General features: G+C 40.8%; 1 protein-coding gene and 1 pseudogene across 1 annotated transcript; both read left to right on the plus strand.

Moving 5' to 3' along the window:
- Positions 1-8,138: 8,138 nt before the first annotated feature.
- LOC137711714 (cinnamoyl-CoA reductase 1-like) lies at positions 8,139-17,349 on the plus strand. Its single transcript, XM_068450974.1, has 6 exons — positions 8,139-8,150; positions 15,235-15,340; positions 15,448-15,620; positions 16,287-16,632; positions 16,750-16,945; positions 17,087-17,349. Exons 1-6 carry the CDS (start codon positions 8,139-8,141, stop codon positions 17,220-17,222), a joined length of 969 nt encoding a protein of 322 aa, XP_068307075.1. The 3' UTR covers positions 17,223-17,349.
- Positions 17,350-19,111: 1,762 nt separating this feature from the next.
- On the plus strand, positions 19,112-21,386 carry LOC137711231 (cinnamoyl-CoA reductase 1-like; annotated as a pseudogene).
- Positions 21,387-21,523: the final 137 nt, after the last annotated feature.

The raw sequence follows: 21,523 nt of genomic DNA on the forward strand, positions 1-21,523 counted from the left end.
GTTTGATTAAGAATTTTATCACCAAAAGTCAACACTTGGTCAATGTGGTCAACGACACGGTCAACAACCCTAGCAATTCAATTCGAAAAACCCTATGTCGAATTTCCAATCTATAAATTCCTAAGTTCCTAAAACATTACGTATAATCATATTCTACAATTTCGTGACAATCTAACAGTCAGATTTTCATCTTGTACAAGTGCCACATGGCAAACCTTTACAAAACTAGGGTCAAACTGTCAAATCTGGTCATACAAATGTCAAAACAAGATTTGAGCATAGAAATTGACCTAAGTAAACAAAGTGGGTCATCGAGCCTACGTGCCACCGTAAGCGACGGTCGACAACCACAATTCATCAGATTACCATAACAAAAAGTGACCCATTTATGTCAAAATGAAACTTGTGGAGAGTGGAGCAATATTCATACCTTCGCCAGAGTCTGGATATCAACGAAAAACCTTAAATTTCATCGGTAAAGTTGTGGATCGCTGAAAAAGGTGTACCTCGTCGTGCCTTCAACGGTGTTCGAACGTCATATCAAAAACTCAGCGCTTGTAGCCCATATCAAGGTGAGTGTAATAAAGGTGGTCGTCGACATTGAGGTGAATGAAGTAGGGAGATCGACGGCTTCAAAGTCTCAAAATTCTCAGGGCTCGATCCACCACGAATGACAGCCAAACTAGGTCGATATTGGGTAGGAAATGACTGTGGGGACAAGAGGAGTCTATCCCACGTGGTGTCTAAGATCGTTATCGACAAAATTCACAAAACTTGGATCTGAAAGTTTGCTAGAAACGGTCAAAATAACAGAGCGATTCCAGGTCAACTGAGTCGACTGTGCACCTACTTTCTAAAATGGGAAGTTCTCCCTTCCTGAATCTAGGACCTTCCATAAATAGGGGTCCAAAAAGCAAAATTACTCATTCTTTTGTTTCCTTCTTCATTAGCATTCTAATTCGCGAATGGTTTTTGTCCATGCGTTCAAGCGCTCGAGTTCTATTCGAAAACAGTAAAAGTGACTCGAAAATTTCTACGAATATTTAATGACTAATTACGAAAATGAAGTAAATTTGTGTAAATACGAAATATGTAAAATTAAATAGTGAATTTGGGAACGGGATTTCACACATTCAATATTGCTATGAAAAATTTAGAAAGTTTTAGGAAATAACTTTGTGGCATCACCTGTGGATGCAAATTTCTTCCTCCTTGATCTTAGACAAAATTGCACCTACAAAACAAATAACACCTTAGGTCAAGGCCAAGAGCTTCACGTGCCCACGATCAATGGGGAGGGGGGGCTTTGGCCGAAGAACCTTCGATGTCAAACTTAGAATTTTGAGAGAAAAATGTTCGAGAATTTTGGAGAATTTTAGCAAGAGTGAAGACCTAGGTTTTTAGAGGAAATGAGGTTGAATATATAGTGCATGGCCGGTCCCCTTGGGAGATAAGGTGACCAACCTTTGTGTATTTTTTGGGTATAATTGGTGATTTAATTGGCCATTAATAAATTAATTAGGTAATAAATCCATTAAGTAACCAATTTACATAATTTAAAAGGAATGTTTTGGGGGTTACCTTGTGGAAATGATTTAATGAGGATGGATGAAATAGGTTTTGAATTGTTTATCTATTTTGGGTACTTTTGACTTGGTTGAGTGATGATTATCTGCTACTCATGCATAGGAATCCCAGTATGCCTCAAGGGTATTTTTGTCCTCTTTTATCCAAAAATCCACGTGTCGCCTTGTGATTATTTTTGGCTCCACAAATGCCCCTACACCTATTGGGCTGCTCGCAGGAAAGGGCAGCAGGTGTAGAGATCTTCTTGCTTTAGGAAACGTGGGATTGCTTCTTATTTTGATGTAAATTCTCTCTTTAATTGGAAATTAGATCCTTCTAGGAAAGGGAAATAAATTTCTCTCGAAGCCTATTTAAGTCCACCTTAAGTGCATTATTAAATCAACTTTGGAGAGCGATTTATTCTACCCTACAAGAGAGAGAAAGCTAGAGGATATTTGTTCCCCCTTCCCTGGTAATCTTCTACACTTGCCTGCGCAAAGGACTGTCTTTCGTTGCTTTCTTTGTCTTCTCCGTGCCGCACCGAGGTAAGAAAAAATTAATTTTTTCCTTATCTTCTTCTTGGATAGTGCTGCTGCGGGGCAGCCGTTGGGGTGGTGCGGCATGTCTGCTGGCAGAGGCCAGGAGTCGGCTCAGCATAGGCTGAAGAGGTGTTGTGGCAGGGACCACTGCTTAGGTTGCTCGGCTTGGCTATAGCCAAGGGCAACTTGTGAGGCTGGAGCCGCAGATTGAGGCACTAGAGTGTAATGCTAGGCAAGCTGTATAACTCATGTCCTTTGGGCTATTGGACCTAGCGTAGGCCAGGTCGGTAATTGAGAGAAATGAGGAGGTCACGGGCCTCATGGGCTATTGGAATGCAGGGTTGAGCTCCCCTACTAATTACGGTGAATGGTGTTGGTTGCTTAGTTCTCTTCGCCGGGAGAAAGGTGGGCTGCTCTTGAAAGATAAGGTAAGGAGGATCAAGGCAGATGCATTGGCTCGTCTGATCGTTGTCGTGGAGCTTACTATGATTGAAGGTGAAAAGAAGAGATCTTCCACTCCTGCTCAAGAGATGCCAGTTGAGAAAAAACTGAAGACTTTCTCCGTTGCTCGTGAGGATCTGCGTACTGCCGAAAGGCTTGTGATTCGCATGACTTTTTCCAATGGGAAGAAAAATGAGGCTGGTATATCTGAGCCTGTGGCACCTACCATGTTAAGAATAGCTAGTACGATTACTGATAGGATTGCTCAACATAGAGGTCAAGTCATGCCCCCAGTGCCAAAATCTGTATCATGACATCAATTGGGAGCTAAGTCTGGTTCACCTTTAGAGAGGCTTTATATTATGAAGAGCGATAAGGTGGATTGTGCTGCTAAAGTGGTGCCAATGCCCACTCCTTTTGCTGCTGAGACTGATTCCCTTGTTGGGAATGAAGAGATTGCTCGCGTGGGCAAGTGTGAGAAATCCACTAAGCCTACTTCTGGGGAGGCTACTGAGATCTGTGTGCTTTTGAAACCAGATCTTCTTGAAGATATGGACACTTGTGCCAAGTTTGTTAATGGTGTTAGAAATGTTGTTTGCCCAAGTTCCTTTACGAAGTATACGACCCAACATAACAGGACTACTCTGCTTACTATGATGCAGATATAGCAAGGCTACCAAGGAGGTGGCGAAGACTATGACAGCTGAAGCTTATTCCTCGACCAAGGAGATCAAGAGGTTGGATTATGAGCTCGTTGCTTTGAAGGGGTCTAATATTTCTGCCCCTACTTCTCTGCAAATTGAGACTGCTCGCCAAGAGATGATTGACTTGAAGACTAGGCTTGCCGCGATCCAAGTTAAGTATGAAAATGCAAAGAAGGAAATTGGATGTTACATACCTCAAATTCAAGATCTTGAGTTTGCAGTTTCTGAGATTCGTTTTGCTGCTTATGCAAAGGATGAAGAGTTGATTTCTGCTTATAATCAAGTGATCCACTTCAAGAGAATCGTCGATAGGCTTGAACCCTAAGTATTGGAACTTCAAGGTGTACTGAAGATTAATGAAAGTCTGAAGAAAGGAATGGATGAGCTGCAGTGCGTCCGTGTTGGTCTGCTCAAGGAGGATGAACAACTGAAAGGTGAGAAGGATAGCTCGAGGTTTCTAGACCTTCTTTATTTCTCCAAAATACATGTTTGCTTTTACTTTTGAGGCTTCTATTGGTGAAGTAGTTGGAAAAGTTGGTGCCTAGGCTAAGGCAGCCGGGGGTGAAACGCTGGATGATGCTGCTGTTAAGAGCGTCGTGGCTGCTGAAGGTGTGGCAACCGAGTAGTCGTGTGATGTCCAAGCTGCTAAATGTAGTCTTCTAGGTAGCCTTTAGAATTGTCTTTGTTTTTCCTTGTAGCTTTTGTTTTTCTTGAACTCATTCGGCCTTTGCTAGTTGTTAATAACATGCTTCCTTCTCATTTTTTTCATCTTCGTTTCTTTTGTTCATGCCTTAACCTTTAGACTTTATATACCAGTGGCAGGTGTGCTACCTTTTTGTAAGCAAATAGGCCTATGTAGCCTATGTAGCCGTAGGTGTTAGTGTTGAACTTTGCAAATTTGTTGGCCATAGGGTTGGCAGCTGGATGCCTTACTTATAGAAACAGACAAGTCCGCATAACCACTAGGTTGTTAACCTTGGCTTTCTCCAATTCCGTAGGTTGCGTAGCAAGTATCACAACACTTTAGGATTTGGTGTAAGTTGTTCCACGCTTGGCAGAGGTGAAGCTTATCGACTACATAGCATGTCGGCAGTGGATAAAGCTTCATATATGCGTGCTAACTTGTTTAACCTTTCACAAGAATGTGTGGTTGTATAAGTCTGGCGCGGCTTTACTGCTCGAAAGGTAAGCCGTAGGCAGTCTTCCGAAAATCGTAGGTTACCTTAGTGCACTTGGTAGCAGCTTTAGGGTTCCAGGGCAGCCGTTTATCGGATGTATTGCGTAATATGCCCCCTCCGTCTCTAAGGCCTAGTTCCCCATGGATTAGGCCAAGAGACCCAAAATCCTTCAGTTAGCTAAGCCTTGAAAAAGACCATTATGGTTATTTCTTGGAATCCCGACATAAGCCATTGTGCGTCTAGTTATACTAGGGCAGCCCGGCTCATCCACGTCTGGATAATCGAAGTGTAGAGTTTATCCTCTCGTCTTGGAGAGCTAACCTATGTGGGTGTCAGGGAATTGGTTTACCATCTCGCGCTAGAGAGCAATTGGTCTACCCTCTCGTACTGGAGAGCATGGTTGGTCTATCGGGGGGCGCAATTCTTACGATGAGTCCCTAAGAAGGGAGCGGTCTGCTTTTGAAGTGCAGGAATGATCAGCTGTTGTAAACATGTAGCCAAGCCAAGTTGTGATTACTTTTGAATTCCTCATTGAAAAAACAAGTGAAACAAACGAGAACTTAGATGTAAGGTAGAAACTGCATAACAACTGGATAGTCATCGGCTTGTGAGGTGGTGATCATCGAGGTGCTTGAGTTTTCGGGCTTTGATGTAGCGGGAGGTCACACATGGTACTTCTTCAAATTGTAGGTGTTCCACTGCTTTTCGATCTTTTTGTCATTTCATGGTGACAAGGGTGTAATTACTCTTGCCGCCTACTCTACTGATCTTGTATGAACCTTCCCGTATGGGATCTTTCTTTTTGTAGCCTTCTCTGTGGGCAGTGATAAAGGATTTTCTTAGGACTAGATCTCTGGGCTGGAACTACCGACTCTTGGCCCTTTTGTTGTAGTTGGAAATGAGCTGATGCTGGTAGGCTGTGATGCGGGTGATGGTCTGCTCGTATTTTTCCTCTGCTAGATCTAAGCTTGTGGCCATCTCCTTACAGTTATGCTCAATGCTTGGTAATAGAGCGGTGATACTTGTCTTGATGACATTGGGATGAATGATTGCTTCTGAGCAAAATGCCAAAGAGAAATGAGTTTCACTGGTTGCTCGTCTTTTGGTGTTGCGATATGCCCATAAACATCTAGGGAGTTCATCTGGCCATTTTCCCTTCTTGCTGGTGAGGTATTTCTTAAGATAGTCGAGGATCATCTTGTTGGATGCTTCAGCCTGCTTATTGCCTTGAGGATATCTTGGCGTGGACATGTACTGCTTGATGCCATATTTTTGGAAAAAACTTTGCCAAATCTTTGCCTATGAATTGCTGGCTATTGTCGGTGACGATGGATTGAGGGATGCCAAATCGATACATGATGTTCCTCCATATGAATCGTTCTATGTCTGTTTGAGTCATGGTCGTCATGGGCTCTGCTTTTACCCATTTGGTGAAGTAGTTGGTTGCCACGATCATCATGTCTCTGCCCTTAGTAGCAAGCGACATAGGTCTTACCAAGTCGATTGTCTACTGCATGAACGGCAAATGACTCGTCTGCAGGTGTAGCTCGTTGGCATGCAAGGCTGGTACCAGCTTGTAGCATTGGCAGCGGTCGTACTTTTGTACTAACTCTTTAGCATCTTGGTGTATGGTAGGCCAATAATAGCTTGCGTTAAGAGCCTTCTGTGCTAAAGATCAGCCTTCAAAGTGATTTCCTCAAACATCTTCGTGGATTAAGCTTAGAACTTTCAAGTCATCAGGAGGCGCTAGGCAGCGAAGATATGGTCAGGTGTAGGATCTTCGGATAAGAATGTCGTTCCATATGTAGTAGCGTGGTGCCTTTATTTGGAGCTTTCTAGACTCCAATCTTTCTATGAGGAGTGTGCCGTTGACCAAGTAGTCTATAATAAAACTTTGCCAGTTAGGAGTTATACTAACCTGTGACACCTTAGTAGCCGGCTCTGCCTCTATGTTTGGCTTATCTAAATACTCCACCAGAATAGAGTGTTTGAGTTGGTGGTCAAAGGCGGAGCCTAAGCCTGCTAGTGCATCTGTGTGGGTGTTGTCTGCCCTCAGAACTTGAGTGAGAGTGTAAGTCTGAAATGCCTTAAGCTGCTTAAATGTTTTGCCGTGTAGGTATTGCATTATCCTCAAATGTTTTGCAGTGTACTCCCGAGTAATTTGGCTGGTGATTAGCTGGGAATCGGAATGAATTGTGAGCTTCTTCACCGCCAAGTTTTTTTCAATTCGGAGGCCTACTAATAGGGCCTCGTACTCTGCTTCGTTGTTGGATGCTTTGAAACCATAGTGATCGCCTGCTCAGGCATCGAATCGTCAGGGGCGACAAGGACCATGTCTGCTCCCGAACCTTTGTAGTTGGATGCGCCATTCGACATGCAAATACCAAAAGTCTCCATTGGGTGGAACAGGCGCAGCTAGAGCATGCTCGGCTACCTCCGGGGCATTGTTGGGCCGTTCTGTTGCATCGCCTACGCTTGGCATGAATTTCGTTATAAAGTCTGCTAAGGCTTGGGCCTTTATCGCTATGCAGGGTTGGAAAACTAAACCGTATTGGCAAAGTTCCAACACCCTCTTCATCACTCATTGAGAAGCGTCTGAACCATGTAAGATTGATCGTAGAGGACATTAAGTCATGACGATGATTGTATGAGCTTGAAAATATGATCTAAGCTTCCGAGCCGCAACAACTAGTGCCAAAATTAATTTTTCGATCCTTGGATATTTAGTTTCCTCATCGAGAAGAGTTTTAGAAGTGTAGAATACCGACAGTTGGGCCCCCAGCTCTTCTCATATGAGGGCAGAGCTCACTGCTACTTTGAAGACTGCCAAGTAGATGTATAAGTCATTCGCTGCTTCCGGCTTAGATAGTAAAAGAGGTGATGTGAGATACTTCTTCAGGTCTTGGAAGGTTTTTTCACATTCTTTATCTCATTTGTCTCGTTATGCCCTCTTGATAGCCTTGAAAAATGGCTTGCATTAATCGGTGGACCGCGAGAGAAAGCGGTTGAGGGCAGCTAAGCTTTGGATCTCCTTCGAGGTAGTTGAAGACTTCATCTCTAGGATTGCTCGAATTTGCTTGGGATGTGCTTCAATTCCTCGTTGGGTTACTAAGTACCCTAAGAATCAGCCTGAAGATACTCCAAACGTGCATTTGGTGGGGTTGAGCTTCATCTTGTACTTTCTAAGGATATTGAAAGTTTCCACCCGGTTGCAGATTCTAGCTGTTTTTTCCCTAAGGAAAGTCGTGAGTTATTCCTTCTCGGCTGGGCTTAAACGTAAGCTGATTCGAGCCGCTTTTTCCCGCTGCTGGGGATCAAGAATGATGTTTTCGGCGTCTTCTTCAGGTTTTCATCCTATCTCGTCTGCTTAAGCATCATCTTCTCAATTTGCTTGCTGTAATTGCTATTTGGTAGCTTCTTCGTCCCTTTGGACTTCGGTAACCTCCACAGGTGTAAAGGTTTTCTTCTTTGACTCTTTCAACATTCACACAGTACATCATCGAGATGCAGCCTAGTCAGACTTGATCTCTCCGACTCTTTCTCCTGGGATGCGGAATCAGATTTTTTGATACTTGACAGAAGTGTCGGCATCCAGCTTGATCAACCAAGGTCTCCCAAGAATCCTATTGTAGGGAGATGGGTCGCTTATAATCATGAATGTCTGCTTTGAAACAACTGGTGATGTCTTTACATCAAGTGTGATATGGTCGATGGCAGTTGAGGTGTGCCTGTTGAATCTGGTAAGTACCTCTGCTCGACGTATGATTGTGTTTTCCAGGCCCATCTTCTGAATGACTGACAGCTGAAGTAGGTTGACTGCACTTCCATTATCAACCATCATTCTGTCAACTATAGCATGGGCTAGTTGGATAGATACTACTAGTGCGTCGTCGTGTGGGAAATCAACGTCTTCTGCATCCTGCTCGGTGAAGTCAATAATGGGTCCAGGTTGAGTGTTGGCTGGTTGGACTTATGACACTAGTAAAGCTTGCTGGATCTTCTTCTTTTTAGAGTTGCTGGTGGCCCCCAAGTGCTCGGACTCGGCGAAGATACCATTGATTCGAATTGTCTTAATTCGTGGCTCTTCATCGTCTACATTCCTTCTTGGTTGCGCAGCTAGCTTGTCCAAGTATCTGTGGACCTTGCCTTCGTTCACGAGCTTTTCTAGGTAGTTCTTCCAAGTGTAACAGTCGTCAGTTGTGTGATCGAGACCTCAGTGGAATGCGCAATACTTGGTATGGTCCAACTTGGAAGTATCTCCTTTTGATTGTTTCGGCAACTTGAACCATGGTTCGTTCTTGATGTCGCGAAGGATTTGATGGATTAGAATTGAGAATTTAGAATAGTTCTTGGTCATCAAGCCTTCTTTGTTCATGGGTTAGTCCCTACACTTGGCCTTTTGCCTACTTTTGCTGGACTGCTTCTCGTCCTCCTTCCTTTGAGCCACTGCCGACTCTTTTCGAGGCTGCTCGGGTGCTTTCTCTACTCACCAGCCTTGTCCCAAAATGCATGCTTCTCTGCTAGAGCAAATGAGTCTGCTAGAGTTAAATATTCTTTCATGTTCATCTCTCCGAACAATGAGTGGTCTGCTGGGAATCATTTTTGGAAGGCTACACTTGCTATCGAGTCGTTACATCCAACGATCTTTGCCTTTTTCGCTTTGAACCTCTTCACATAGTCACAGATCGACTCCTTTGGGTTATTCTTGAAGTTGAACAAATGGTCAGACTTTTTCTTGATCGAGAGGTGGGATGAGTATTCTTTGGTGAAAACCAAGGAAAGATCATCAAAACTCTGGATAGATCGTGGTGGCAAGGTGTGAAACTAATCTTGCGCCTCACCTTGTAAAGTAGTGGCATCGTTGCTCCGATAAAGGACTATCGTGCTTCGATAATGCTTCAAGTGCCTCTTTGGATCTCCATCTCCTTTGAAAGATGTAAAGTGTGGCATGCTAAACTTACATGGAGGCTCTGCCTGCTCAATCTCGTTCGTGAAGGGTGACTTACTTATGTTGGTCATATCCCGTCATAGTGCTTCATCGGCTACTTCGTTGCGTTGGAAATCACGAAATTGTTCGTTGAGGAGTCTTTCTACCTCTTCTTGGATTTGTCTTTGTTAGGGTAGTGGAGCTCTTGGCTACCCCTAGTCTTAGCCAATCGGTCTATGCTACTCTTCTATGTTCTCGACTCATCTACGCCTCTGTAGTGGGGCATATGGTCATTTCCTGGTAGGCGAGGGAATTCTTTGCAGATTATCGGTTAAACTTGAGCCAAATTGAGTGATCGCTTCTCTCCATCCATCATGTTGCCTGCTCCGATGTGATGTGGATGATACTCCTTGCGGGCCTAGCTGCAAATAAATGTTTTGCCTAGAAAACTGCTCATGTTGACCATCGGAGTGTGGCCTCAACCGTAAGTGTATACTTACCCTTAGGCCTAGTCGAGAGTGCACGCTCATCCGTGCACTAAGACGGGAGTATACACTATCTCGAGAGCACAACTGGGAATGTACACTACCTGAACACTCGATTCATGGTTAGTCGAGTGGCTGCTTACCGGGACGCTGCTGGAAAGGCTCGTCTGCCCTTGTCCTACTTCAGGACACCTCATCTGGGGTACGTTGGATCTCGATGCATTGCAAAAGTTGATTCACGCTAAGACGGGAGTATACGCTATCTCGGGAGCCCAATTGGGAATGTACACTACTCGAACACTCGGTTCATGGTTAGTCAAGTGGTTGCTTACCAGGAAGCTGCTGGAAAGGCTCATCTGCCCTTGTCCTACTTCAGAACACCTCATCTAGGGTACGTTGGATCTCGATGCATTGCAAAAGTTGATTCACCAAGGTCGTATGTTGTACAAGGGCGCTCGTCAACTCTATGACTTGTCGAGACAAGTGTTGTTCGCCATTTGGATTGGAAGAGCTTAGAAGGAAAAAACTTCCTTGAGTAGTGAAGGGTGGTAGACTTGGGTGCAAGATTTGAGTTGGGAGATGTCAAATCCGCGGAGAAATATGGTGAAAATGCCTCCAGCTTGATGGTTGGTCTAAATGGTTGAGATATTCTCGGGGCTGACGTGGCCTGCTTTGGAAACCATGGAAGCAGGCAGGGTTGCGGAAGTAGGCAGGTCTACGGAAGCAAGTAGGGTTGCAGAAGCAGGCTGCTCGGCGTGTGATGCACTCGGGTGCGAGGCTTGGGTTGTGGCTTTGGTGCTGTGGGCTTTAGATGGTACGGCTTGGGCCCATGCAAGCTTGGATGGCATGGCTTGAGCCGTGGTAGTGGTGCCATGGTGGAGCCCCGTAGCGGTGGTGCCACTCCTATGATCACATTTTGCCTCGTGGATCGCAGCTATCCCATTTCTTAAGTATTAGAATTTTTGCTTGTGAAGTTTTCTAAATTTCTAGCCATTGTATTTCTCTTTTACGTTTTATCAAATAATCTTTGCAAATAAAAAATTCTAATAATAAGAACGTACGAAAAATCTACAATTGGACAAGAAAATAGAAGAACCTTTTGATGAGGGAGTCTTCTACGAGTGTGTAACTCTTCTCTCAATGAAAGCACCAATTTGTGGATGCAAATTTCTTCCTCCTTGATCTTGGACAAAATTGGACCTACAAAACAAATAACACATTAGGTCAAGGCCAAGTGCCTCACGCGCCTACGATCAATGAGGGAGGCTTTGGTTGAAGAACCTCCGATGCCAAAGTTAGAATTTTGAAAGAAAAGTGTTTCAAAAATTTGGAGAATTTGAGCAAGAGTGAAGACCTAGGTTTTTAGAGGAAATAAGGTTGAATATAGGGGTGGGTTCGAAAAACCGAAAACCGAAAAAAACCGTACCGAAAACCGAACCGAGGCCGAAAAAACCGAACCGAAAAAAAAAACCGAACCGAAAGTGTAAAACCGGACTGAACCGAATCTGGTTCAGTTCGGTTCGATTTCTGAGGTTGGAAAACCGGACCGAACCGAACCGAAGTAAGGCAAAACGACGTCGTTTTGTATTTAATTATAAATTAATAATTTTTTTTTATCTGGAACGGTGTCGTCTCAGTGTCTCACTCAGACACTCACTCTCGTCTAGGTCTAGTCGTCTTCACTCTTCGTCTTCAATCTGAAAGTGAAACTGTGAAACCCTAAACGCTCCGGCCATCCCTTTCCCTTATCCTTCTCTGCAGCACTCTCACTCTGGACCATCTCCTTCCCAGCTCCGCCGCTCTTCTGCTTCGTCTTCTTCCTTCCCTGCGACCTACTGCGACCTGCCTCACACATCTCGCTGATGCGACGCCGTCTTACTCTCTCTCAGTCTCTCACCCCCGTGACCTGTGATCAGTAACCCGCGCGCGACCTACGACTTCCTCTCGCCGTTTCTAGTCTCCAGTCTTGACCCACAAATTCCCTCCTTTGCAAGGTTAGTCTCTCACCCAGTCACCTTGCTTTGCTGTGTGCAGATTTTTTTTTTCTTTTTTCGATTTCATTGGTTATAATCTATAGACATTTCTATTGGGTAATGGGTATGCTATAACCATTGAATGGGAGCTGGTAATGTTGGAGACGGAGAGTAACCATTTTTTATATATTTTGAATTGATAAAAGTTGTGGAGTGTTAGTGCTGGTTGAATGAATTGGATGGATGATTTGTATCATTGTATAGGGTTTAGGTTGGTTTGCAACATCATGTGTGGTAGTGGATCTGTTTTGCAGCATCATTGTATGGGGTTTGGGTTTTTTATTTTTTCACAATTGTTTATTGTTTTGTTCATTCAATATTTGAAGGAAATTCCTGGAGCATTTCAGTTCAATTTGCTCCCCTGTTGGAGTAGAAGTAGATGACATAACCACTTTTGATACAATTTCGGTTCACTTTATTATAGCACAAAAGATTGACATTATTGTGGGATTTATTCTGCATTTGTGAGTGATTAGGAAAGTGAGTTCCAATGATTTGGTTATTCCACCAATACCCATACCATTTATAATCTTTATGGAGGAAGCTGGTTGCTGTTGTAAGGGGTTTTCCTAATTAAAACCAACATAAAAGATGGTCCTTTTTTCTACTGAATTTTTTTCATCCAAGTTATTGTTGAGGGGATGCCAATAAATGGGGACACTTAGAACTAATGTTGGTTAAAGAAACTGAGTGAATTGATCTTTCTGGGTTGTGCTTCTTGGTTGGTTTGGTGGGGGGTGAAATTAAGCTGAGCAGCTTTTCTCTGAGAGCATAAGTGCTTCTTCTCAGTAACTTGCTTTTGATGGGCGAAGTATTTGCTTCCTGTACTGATATGAGTTTAGGGATTCTATTGAGAAACGCGGTCTTTAAGTAGACGAGGAGTGCAAAATGTAAGATGGGGTTGGGGTAGCAAGATGGTGAGATTAGAATTTAGGTGAACTTTAGTCTGGCTGGTAGGAAGCAAGGTGGAGCCTGAAACATGTGAAAGCAGTCCATAATTAGGCAGTCCATAATTAGGCAACTTGTTCCCTACATTGTTCTATTTTTTAAATGAGACTATGTTTCTTATTAGAGGGGCAGGATTATTATTAACACCATGATTAGTAGAATATGGGACAGGAAAAATACTAAAAAAAACTTTTAGTATTACTTGTATTACTTGTAGTCTTGTATAGCCCCTGAACCTTGTATTTAAGTTTATATATGAAGAAGAGAGTATGTGTGTAGTCATTGTGTTACCTTTGAACAAGGCAGATTTTCGAACATATTTTTATATATGAAGAACAGATTTTCGAACATATTTTTACCTGATGGGTTTTCAAAGATAATGAATTCTTGTCTATGATCTCCATGTTGATGCAAGAAAAATATGACAAATATTGGGGATCAATTGATGATATGAATCAATATGTTTTTATTGCACTTGTGCTTGATCCTCGCCATAAATTGGATAAGGTGGTTGATTATTATGAGATACTATATGGCGAGGATGAGGAAAAAGTTGAAATTGCAACCAATGCGGTGAAAAATTTGTTGTTTGATCTTTACAAGATTCATGAAGAGTTGTCTTTTGATACACAACAAAGCACAAGTAGTGTTGGTAGTTCTCAATCGGCAACTACAAGTGGAGATCCTTTATCAAGCATGACAGAGATTGAAAGAAAGTTGAAAGAGAAAAGTGAAATGAGAAAAGCAAAGAGAGCCCGTATTGTGCACAATGATTTGGATAGGTATCTTTCGGATCCTAATGAAGGGGAAGAAGAGGCAAACTTTGATATCTTGAATTGGTGGAGGGTGAATGGGCTTTCTAAGTATCCTATTTTGGGACGAGTTGCAAAAGAGATTTTAGCTATTCCCGTATCAACCATTGCTTCGGAATCCTCCTTTAGCACAAGTGGACGAATAATTGATCCATATCGTAGTTCTTTGAGTCCAAAAATGGTGGAAGCTTTGATATGTACACAAAATTGGCTTAGGTCAATTCATGTAGCATTACATCATGAGCCAACCATTGAGGAGATTGAATTTTGTGAAGAAGTTGAGAAAGGTAATTATCGTAATTTTACTTATTGCATTTGGTTTTGTTAGACTATTTTAATTACATGCTAAGTTGCATGCTTGCTTTACATCATGTTGTTTCATTTTTTATTTGTATGTAGAAATGGCAAGTGGAAACTCAAACAAAGGTGCTATGTTGCCGCCTAGGCCGCCTAAGCGTTGAGCTTGAGGACTTGGAAGATTTTATTTGTGCCAAGACATGAAATGATGAAACCTTGAAGGTTTATTTGACTTGTGTAATGTTTATTTTAAATTTGGACTTTTGGAAGACTTAAACTTTGATGTTTATTGAAGTTTGGACTTTGGAAATTGGAAGACTTGATTGATGATTCTAGTTGGAACTTAGAAGACTTAAACTTTGGATTCTCATTGTGGTTTTGTTGTTGAATATGGTCTCTAAGGTTATGATAGTAGTACCACTTCAAATGTAGATGTGTAAAATTGATTTCATACTTGTAGGTTTTCATGTGGATGACTATGAAGAAGTGACTTTGAATGTGAACTTTCACATTTCCATGTTTTTTTTTTTTCAATTTTGGAGGAAAAAAAAAAAAAAAAAAACCGAAACCGAACCGAAAAAAAAACCGAACCGAGAAAAACCGAAATAAAATTGAACCGAACCGAACCAAACCGAAATTTCGATTCGGTTTTGGTTTTAAGAAAAAACCGAACCGTTGAGAACCGAACCCAGCCCTAGTTGAATATATAGTGCATGGGCGGTCCCCTTGGGAGAGAAGGTGACCGGCCTTTGTGTATTTTTTTGGGTATAATTGCTGATTTAATTGGCCATTAATAGATTAATTAGGTAATAAATCTATTAATTAGTCATTTAACATAATTTAAAAAGAATGTTTTGGGGGTTACCTTGTGGAGCGGATTTGATGAGGATGGATGAAATAAGTTTTGAATTGTTTACCTATTTTGGGCACTTTTGACTTGGTTGAGTGATGAGTGTCTGCTGCTTGTACGTAGAAATCCCAGTATGCCTCAAGGGTATTTTTGTCATCTTTTATCCAAAAATCTATGTCGTCTTGTGATTATTTTTGACTCCACATCACCCACATCACTGTTTCACCAATAAACATGCACCACGTGGGCATTCATCTTTTGTCACAACATATATTAGACAAACCCCAGCGCATGTATAAACAGACAAGTAGAATGACCAAGAAGATACAGGCAGAGAGATCAATCATAAGATAGGTGGGACTGAGAGGAGTAAGGAAATTAGCTAGGTTGAATATATAACTTGGTAAGAAGATATATAGCAAGTAAAGATATGGCGGGTGGGACGACTGATCAGAAAGAAAAAGTATGCGTGACTGGAGCTGGAGGATTTACTGGCTCTTGGCTCGTCAACCTCCTTCTGTCCAAGGACTATGTTGTTCATGGAACCGTCAGGCAACCAGGTCAGTCACTCCCATCACTCATCGTATATAGTCTCAGAATATATATATATATATATATATATATGTATATGTATATGTATATATTTATATATTGTGCGCTCATGCAGGAGACAGCAAGTATGATCACTTGAACAAGCTTGAGAAAGCATCAGAGAACCTCAAACTGTTCAAGGCAGATTTGTTGGACTACGACTCTCTTCGTTTGGCCATTGAAGGTTGCAGCGGTGTCTTCCATGTCGCCAGCCCTATACCCACTTATCTTAAAGACTCAGACCCTGAGGCAAGAATCTTCCAGATTATGTTATGTTAATTAATTAATGCCTGCCTCACTCAACTTAAATTATTTAACTATAATTGTTCTATTCGGCCGGCTAATGGACCCCATATTTGAAAACTTATTTTGAAAAAAAAAAATTGAAGATTAAAAGCTAAAAACAAAAAAATTGAAAGCTACTTTTTTTAGTTTTCAAATTTTGGCTTCCGGTTTGAATAATGCTTGTGTTCCTTTCATGAGGGAACATAATTGTCTCTACACTTATAATTAGTGTATTTTTACTATACGAAAATCATAATGGGAACTGTTTATTCACTTTACCATCATCTAAATATCATATCCACAAAAAACCATTCAATTTGAAGTCTTTTAGTCATTCATATACATCCAACAAATAAAAGATTCATCATGAGGGGGGTACTTGATATCAAAATCGTCGATTGGTTTTGACACGCATGTATGTCTAAAGGACCTCCAAATTGAATGATATTTTGAATACGATTTTTAGATGATAATAAAGAAAAAGACAGTTCCTATTTTAATGTTCGTCTAGTGAAAATATGTTAACTATAATTGGGGGACAAGTAAGTTCTCTTATGAGAGGAACACAAGCATTATCCTTTCAGTTTTGAGTAAAAAACTGAAATTGTAGAATAAATGAATGTGTTGCAGGAGTTTCTTGAACCAGCAATAAAGGGAACGCTGAATGTACTCAAGGCTTGCAAAGAAGCCAAAGTGAAGAGAGTTGTAGTTGTGTCGTCTTTAGCCGCTGTTGTTATGAACCTAGAGTGGCCTAAGGATCAAGTCAAGGACGAGACTTGTTGGTCCGTTCCCGAATATATGAAAACAACCAAGAAATGGTACTATCTTTCGAAAACGGAAGCAGAACGCGAGGCTCTGGAGTTTGGAAAAAGGAATGGACTTGAGGTTGTGACTGTTTGTCCTTCTCTCATTTTGGGGCCAATTTTGCAATCCACTCGCAAATGCAGTAGCTTTCTCATTGTTATGACTATAATAGGTATCTCTGTGCATATTCATATATTAAGAGTACAAGGTACAGGACATGTTTCTTGTTTGTGCAATATTAATGGGCTAGTGTGTGTGCACACGCGCACGACTCTGTACGAATGTGTAGGTGATCTTGAGTCCTTGCCATGCAATTACTGGATGTTCGTGGATGTTCGTGATTTAGCTGAAGCGCTGCTTCTTGCATACAAGAAGTCTGAGGCTGCAGGTGAAAGATACATATGCCATTCACACTCAATTGGCATACGAGATGTGGTGGAGAAATACTTAAGGCCTACATATCCCGATTACAAGTACCCCAAGAAGTAAGCTAATCCATTAGACCAGCCCTTCAATAATTAACTATGGTCTTCTTCTTTTTTCAGTTCATCCTTCTGTTTGCTTGTGTACATTAACGATTGATCCATGTTCATGTTATTGATATATGTTACCGGTTGTATTGGCAGCCTTACCTACGCAGAGGAAGAAGTACAACACATTAGTTCCGAAAAATTGCAGAAGTTGGGTTGGACTTTCCGGCCAGTTGAGGAAACGCTTAATGATTCTATTGAAAGCCACCGGAAGGCTGGAATCGTGGGTTAGGAAAAGTTGACAGACTACTGTATTTGTATTGTATTTTCCCTAGCTAGTTAACTAGCTACTTGTAATATGCAGACTGCTGTGCACAATCACAACAAAATAATAGTTCTGCTTATTAAGTATGATAAGCAGCAGCATTAGTTATTGGCTACACATATGCTTCATATAAGCAGCAAGTTAAGTTATGCTCTCGTCTTGAATCCTACCCTATACGTTTGGGCCGCTTTAAATTCCATCCGGATCTAACACCTCTGATGTCAAGAAAATAGAATGTGTGATGGTTTTGAATGAATTTCTTCAATTGAATAATTATTTATGTACAAGGTATTATATACAAATATTACAATCAACGACACTTCCACTATTACGGCATGCAAGCCGTGATCTATAATTTGTGATATTTGACTTATGCCAGAAAATGTAAATTATAATGATTATAATAACTATGATAATATTTTTCTAATGTTTGACTTAATCAGGAAGATATTATTGTCACATTTCAGACCGGTTCCGCCGTAGCACGATATTATCCGCTTTGGGCTTACCATTCCCTCACAATTTTGTTTCTGGGAACTCACACGAGAACTTCCTAGTGGGTCACCCATCCAAGGATTGCTCATGCTTGAACTCGCTTAACTTCGGAGTTTCGATGGAACCCGAAGCCAATGAGTTCCCAAAATGCCTCGTGCTATAGGGAGAGGAGCATGTACATATAAGGCACATACCCTCTCTCCATTGGTCGATGTGGGATTTTACAATCCACCCCACTTAAGGGCAACCTAGTGTCCTCGCCGGCACAAAAGCATAGAGATACGTGACGGCCAGCACGTCTCGATTTCAGTCGGAGTGTGTCATTATCGTAATCATAATAATATTATAATAACTGCAATAATTATTTCCTAATATCCGAGACTTACACGGTGGGGGTTTTTGGCTCAAGTGTGAACTAGGCTCGTTTACAACTAAGCTCTCTGGAGTTCGATTTTAATCTCACATTGCCCCTTATAACTCAAAAACCGTTATTTTATTTCCTAAAACTCAAAATTCATTCCACTTTGCCCCTGAAACTCGATTTTGATCCCATTTGCCCCCTTGAACTTAGAAGTCGTTATTTTACTCTATAAAACTCAAAATTTGCTCCACATTGCCTTAATTATTTTAATTCCATTATATGAGTTTGATTTATATCCACCAGGCCCATCATTTTTCTCCCATCTTTGCATCTCAAGAACGGAATCCAAAAAAAAATTCCAATTCTTAATTTCTTCTTTTAAACTATAAACTTTTTTATTGTTGAAACTTGAATGTTAATGCATGGTGGGGATTTATAATCAAATTCATTGGCACATATGGCACAGTCTTATTGGGTGGTAGGTATTACGTATGTTTCAAATGGCGGCTTTGAGTTTCAAGAAGAAAAAAGAGTAGTAAAACAAATTTTGAGTTCACGGAGGAAAGTTATGATTTTTTTAGTTACAAAAGCAAAATAAAATTAAAATCGAGCATCAAATAGCAGCTAAAATAGAATTTCTCTTCATTGGGCATAGACTATGTTTTCGTGGTCCAAGTGTGTCTATTTAACTCATATGGCCAACTCAACCAGTTCCCAAAAATAAAAAGCTTCTATGCCTGTTTAAACAGAGGATATGGTTTATTGATCAATCAAAACAAATGAAAACAATTATTCAGAGATTACAGAGAGATAAGAGCAAGACTAGTAAAAATGAGTAATGCGACGTTTATTGCTTATTTTTATCATCAATTGTACTCTTTCTATTAAAGATAAGGTCCACAATCATGTGGGTCTCATCTCTATAAGAGAGATGATACAAATGATTAAACAAATATGTGATAAAAGTAGCAATGGAAATATAAATCACTAACTTGAGAACATGGATATCAAAATGGAAGGCGATGGCTTGTGGAGAATGCACCTTGTTATGGGTGGAGAAGATGAGGTTATAAATTTAGGTGTAAACTGAACTTCTAAAATATGAGAGTGACCTAACATTTAGTATTACGGTTTAATGGTATTTCTTTTCACTTGTAAGTGTGAGGCTAAGCTCACCCCCTCTCTATTAGTGTAGATAACATTGATTGTTCAAAAAAAAAAATTTGAGAGTGACCTAGTTCAGCCTACTTAGTGGGGTCGGACCCGATCTAGCATAATAAGTCCAAGTCCTTATTAGAGCAGGAGTTAGCCTCAAGCCAATTGTGAAAGTTAAACGCATTCTTAATTGGATAATATACATTTGCATCCCTATGGAGGAGAAATTCTAGTGTAGAGAGATTGGGATCACCGAATTTTGCATGCTAGACACACAAAAAATACTATACCCCATCCCTCTAACTTAGAGGTTCACCATACACTAAATCGACAGTTCATCATGAATATGTTATTTTTTAGTTTTCACACATCAATTTATTCTATCATTTAGATGCATAAAGAAAATACAAACACAAATGAACTACAACTTTCTAAATCTCACATTTCACAATATTTAATTGCTTGTTATAAATCTCATACAGTATAAACCATAAACATACAAATGTGGTGCAACTGCAGGTAGAGTTGATTGAACCAGCTGTTAAGAGAACACTGAATGTACTAAATCCATGCCTAGAAGCTAAAGTGAAACGAGTTGTTGTTTTGTCCTCTGTATCCGCTGTTTTTATGAACCCGGACTGGCCTAAGGGTCAAGTCAAGGACGAGACTTGTTGGTCTGTTCCCGAATGTATTGAAACAACCAAGGTAATTATTCGTTAGTGAACTGCACGTCAAAGAGATACACCAGTTGCATTGTTGTTATTAATTAGTCAGTTTCAAGCTGAACCTATATATGATTATGATCTTTGATTTTCTGGTACAGAAATGGTATTTTCTTTCAAAAACAATAGCAGAATCAATGGGAGGCTTTCGAGTTTGGGAAAAAAACTGGACTTGAAATCGTAACTGTTTGTCCTTCTGTTATTTTGGGGCCGATCTTACAACCCACCATGAATGCGAGTAGCTGGCTTCTAGCTAAGGTTCTTCAAGGTAAGAACATCTCCAAGGTAGTCTCTCAAATTCGCTCTTCAAATTCTATTTTGTTGACCTATGTGGGAATTGAAGAGTAAAATTAGTTACCTTGCAATCTAACAAACTCTTCAAATTTGATTGTTTGGTTATTATTTATATTTATGTTTTGTATTCTCCCTGTGCAGCACACTTTTATATTAAGTTGTAGAGTGGGATGGAGGTCTCTAAATTTGTAGAGAGATGTCCCAAGTTTGATATTTGCGTTTGAAGAGTATCTTGGAGCTTGTTTTGCTGATGTGACTAATGCATTTGAAGAGTTTGTTGGAGACGCTCTAATATTTACTTTAAACTTATTTGCCACATCAGGTAATATGTATATGTTTCTTAAGAATTGAAATATGACCAAGGAGTCATAAAGTTCCCAAAATTAACTCATATGGTGACCCCAATGCTTCAAATGTCGATACAGAGACGGCTTCTAGCCGTTGGTGTTGCAACCTAGTTTGCCCCCTCAATTGCAGTTGCTCAGCCATCGCAAAAGTTTGTTACGACATTTTACCGGCACAAAAGGATTTTTTTTTTCTTGTAGTACGTAGTCATTTATGCTAATATTAACGATCCGTATTGTTAGATTTATGCATAGTTGTTAATATTAATAGAGGTTATGTGGGTATATATGTCTCTTACTTCATGTGCAATGTGACTCTGTATGCAGGGGGGTTTGAGTCATTTGGATACAATTATTGGACATTGGTGGATGTTCGTGATGTAGCTGAAGCAGTGCTTCTTGTATACAAGAACTCTGAGGGCGGCGAACGGTACGTATGCACGGCACAGACGATTGGGATAAAAGATTTGGTGGACAACTACTTGAGGATTGCATATCCTAACTACAATTATCCCCACAAGTAAGTTTGTCTATCTATCTATCAGCCAGATGCCAGCGAAAAAACAATTGCTCAATTTTTCGTCATTGGCGATTCATGTTGATATGTTATTGTTGTAATGGCAGCCTTACCCACACAGAGGAGGAAGAAGAAAAACTGAATTCGGATAAATTGCAGAGATTGGTTTGGAATTACCGGCCACTGGAGGACACTTTTATTGATTCCATTGAAAGCTAGGGGAAGGCTGGAGTCTTGGAGTAGCCAAATAAAAATCCCTTCTGTTACTCTGGTAGTATGTATGATCAGCGTCCAATAATAAGTTTACTTGGCTAATTTCAGATTGATGTGTTTTTAAAATATTTATTGGTAGATTATATTTACACATCTCAAATTACTTC

This window comes from Pyrus communis, chromosome 12 (assembly GCF_963583255.1).
Source record: "Pyrus communis chromosome 12, drPyrComm1.1, whole genome shotgun sequence".
In the NCBI taxonomy this organism is placed as follows: Eukaryota; Viridiplantae; Streptophyta; class Magnoliopsida; order Rosales; family Rosaceae; genus Pyrus; species Pyrus communis.